The sequence below is a fragment of the Scardinius erythrophthalmus genome, assembly GCF_964197995.2.
Source record: "Scardinius erythrophthalmus genome assembly, chromosome: 7".
NCBI classification, from domain to species: Eukaryota; Metazoa; Chordata; class Actinopteri; order Cypriniformes; family Leuciscidae; genus Scardinius; species Scardinius erythrophthalmus.
The window spans coordinates 36,013,198-36,017,283 of NC_138227.1; the positions used below are offsets into that span (position 1 = coordinate 36,013,198).

The window sequence follows — 4,086 nt, forward strand, 5'->3', positions numbered from 1 at the left end:
CAAAAACGCCTCGTGCTCTTTTAGAACAGTGAGAGATAGTGTGTGTCGCAGGGCGAGCACACACAGCAGTAATAAAAGGATATGTCGCCGGATAGCGTAGCAGGCACGGATGGCTGAAGGCGGCGAAGGCGGTCGGCTTCTTCAGGCGCTGTCCTAGGCTTGCTGGTCGCTGGTTTCAACGGCGGCGGCTCTCAAGATCCAGCGATGCGAAGAGCTTCGCTGAAGACAAGAAAATCAGAATTTCAGCCAGTGAGCCCTGCCTATATACACACTGGCCACACCCATCTTGATGGATAGAGGGGTGTGGAGGGCGCGAAGCGGATGTGACGTCACTCAGGGCTCACTGGTAGGCTTAAGCAGTTGCCGCTGAGCAGCCAATGAGCACGCTCATACAGCCTGCCATGGTCTGCCGGCTGCCGCACTGCGTTGACAATGAATACAAAATTAAGGATAATTTTTGGCTTCAGATCTCGAAGAAAGAAGACTTTCCCGATGCGTAAGCAACTTATGCAATTCGAGAGAACCTCTCGTAAGAGAACCGTTTTGTAGAACCCGGAAGAATGTTGCGCATAACCCCTATATGAGCTTTAGTGTGTGCACAGTGCGGTTACACTTTTAGCTCACTGTGAACTCACATTGTGATCATATGGAGAGATCACTGTGAGATCAACGTGTTGACTGGGTAATAAGCAGAGTGTACGTGCGTTGTGGACCCGCCTATATGTGCACATTACTAACACGCTCTTTAAATAACAAAAAAAAAAATACGAGGACGTGAAAATGATAACTGCGTCGTGCTGAATCTAGCAAAAGACATTTGCGTCGCGCCTGGAGCTGCATTGCACCGGGTATATGATGATAGGGCCCTTAGTTGTAAACTAGTTGTGTACTCAAAGTTTACTACAGTTACACTTTTAAGTATACTTAAATTTATACTTTTATAAACTAAAAAGTGGGCCAATTAAGTCCCAAGTATTATTGAAACAGTACACTTACAAGTGTACATTAGCATTGGTATACTTACTTCATAGAGTATTCTTAAAAATATACTTGACCTTTACTAAGGTATAGCCTACTTAATAAAATTAACTTGAATTATATTTATTTTTTTATAAGGGATATGTGTATATACAATGCATAAGTGAAAACCTGTGGCTGTTTCTATTCCAACATGGGAATAGGGTACAGACTCATGGGAACACAGCATAGTGTATTTAGAGACCATAATTTCATGTCACGCTTTCATTTTACTCTTGCATGTAAGAAAAAGAATTATGATAGTTAAACAATAGTTATGATAGTTATCGAGAGCACAGGTTAATGCATGAAAGGCCTATGTAATTAAACATAACATCATATCTTGTATCTTTATCTTTATATAATGAAACATTCACTGAACATCTAACTTATAAAGGTCAGCTTGATTTTTTTTTCTCTGTTCACAGCAACAAAGTACAACAAAGAAGCCTCACAAAGAAGGTAAAATTAAGTGTATTCTAATCCTTTCATAATGATAATAGATGAAAAGCACATTCACTCGGCATTTTAATTCATATTGTGAAAGTGAAATCACTGAATAAAATAATTGTGAGCAATACTGTAGAATTTTTTTTTTATCACTTTCAAATGTAGCACAGCCTACTGGACATTCATGAAAAAATGCTTTAGTTTTTATCTTTAGGCATTAATTCTTTTTTTCTTTTTTTTTATGAACAGCATGAAGAATCTTTCTGCACAAAATATTTCATTCACAGACTTCAATCTGATTGGTTTCTACAGCCTAGGAGAATGGAGGCCTTTTTTATTTATCCCTTTCTTTCTGATGTTATTACTGTCTATCACAGCAAATTCTGTTCTCATATATTTAATCATATGTCAAAAGTCTCTGCATTCTCCTATGTATGTACTAATAGGTTTAATGGCTGTTGTAGACTTGTTCATGCCTGTATTTTTTGTACCTAACATGCTTCTTAGCTTTTTATTTAATTGGAATGAGATATCTCTAACAGGTTGTTTGATACAAATGTTTTGCATTCATTTTGTTGGCTCATTTCAATCTACTTTGCTTTTTTGGATGGCACTGGACCGTTACTTTGCAATATGCAAACCACTTTACTATCATAAATACATGGAAATATCTAACTTTCTAAAGTTTATGGTTGTCCCATTATTTAGAAATGGACTTCTGAATATCACCATGGTCTCTCTGGCTGGAAAACTGTCATTTTGTTTAACAAATGTGATCGATCACTGTTTTTGTGAACACATGGCGTTGGTTCAGTTAGCATGTGGAGATATATCTATTAATAACTTAGTAGGACTTTTGTCTGCTTTCCTTATACCAACTGCAGATGTTATTCTCATTACTGCTTCCTATGCTGTGATTTTTACCTCTGTGTTTAAATCTGGGAAGGCCCACATGAAGGCCATAAACACCTGCATTACTCACATCATTGTTATGACATGTACTTTGATTTTTGCCCTGACTGCATTTATGTCATACAGAATAAGAAATAATTTTTCTACCAGTAGTCGTGTATTTGTGAGCACAATGTACTCACTTTTTCCAAGTTGTTTTAACCCAATTGTTTATGGAGTGAGAACAAAAGAAATAAGACAAAGGTTTATTCAGTTTATTAGAGAAGTAAAAGTATTTCCTTTGCAAAGAAATCCAATTTAAAAAAAGATCAACAATATAATTTTAAGAAGGATGTGGTTTGTTAAAGCTATAGTTTAAAATGGCCATATAGGCCATATTTGAAAACATGGGACTGAAAATATATAGTTAATAATAAACATACTGTAAACACTGATGGTAATTTACAAGAATGATATCCTTGTTCACAATTTTTGAATCCAGAACTGAAGGAGTTACTGATGAATTCAATTAGCAAAAAAAAAAACAGCATTCTCCATCTCAAGCCTGTCTGATAAAGCCTACTAAATAGAATAATATCTTTTTATTCCATTTATACTCTTTTCCTTGTAAGAGAAATACACCTAGTTTCATGTTTTTTTTTCTATTAGTGCCTACTTACATGCAGTATACACACTTCTAAGAAGCCAATCTCTATGGAGTAAACAAAACTCACTACTAGAATATCGTAAAAATCAGGTATTCAACCATATAATCATTTTCAGTAATATAGGGTGTACCAAAGATTAGAATCTGTAGTTATCTGTAATCATAATATGACATGTAAATTAAGCTTCATATACAGATTTGAGTAAAAAAAAAAAAGTGTATATATATATATATATATATATATATATATATATATATATATATATATATATATATATATATATATATATATATATATATATATATATATATATATATATATATATATGGAAAAGTTATTTTGCTCCAGCAATACAGACTACTACCAGGAGAGGGAGACAATAATGTATGAGATTATTGGAGAAAGAATAGCATGAACCTGCTTATCTTTTTCTCATTATTATTATTATTATTATTATTATTATAAACCAGAAGGTGCTTTCTAGCAAAGCCTTGGTCATGGCATTTGACCCACTCCAGCTGGCGGTGGCGTGGCCTAGGAAACCTCCTAGGTTGCCAATGCCTAGAAAAGGCCCTGCAATAATCTCATGTATGTAGCGACTGAGACAAATCAGACACAATTATATGTAACAAAGGATCTTTAAAACTCACTCTGGGATCTATGGTCCCATTCCCCCAACAAGGGCAAGAAGTGTCTTGGTAACCATGACTACGATAAGATAAGTTGGTTTTATTGCTGTTAAAAATGTCATGTTGTCAAGGCAGAGACCATAGCGAAGACAGAAACAGACCTCAAAACAGACTTTGCTGCATTCATTTATAGACAAACTGATCTATAAATGAACATGCATCCCAGAAAATTGTGTGAATGATTTACTGTCTTGTGTAGTGTCTTTTAATTCTATTATTTTTTTTATACTGTCTATTTTATGATAGAGCCAACGGTCAATGTAACCTCACCTATACCATGTTTGGTCTCTATAAATTGATACTTTGAAGATCGAAATGATTGTGTACATGATATGCCGATAGCTGAGCAACATATTAGTATTACAAGAATC

The 4,086-nt window shown here is 35.0% G+C and overlaps 1 protein-coding gene across 1 annotated transcript; it reads left to right on the top strand.

Annotated features, from left to right (window-relative positions):
- Window positions 1–1,717: 1,717 nt before the first annotated feature.
- Window positions 1,718–2,680, top strand: LOC308693833 (olfactory receptor 52K2-like; the record flags this gene model as incomplete). Its single annotated transcript, XM_081370925.1, has 1 exon — window positions 1,718–2,680. One exon carries the CDS (start codon window positions 1,718–1,720, stop codon window positions 2,678–2,680), a length of 963 nt encoding a protein of 320 aa, XP_081227051.1.
- Window positions 2,681–4,086: the final 1,406 nt, after the last annotated feature.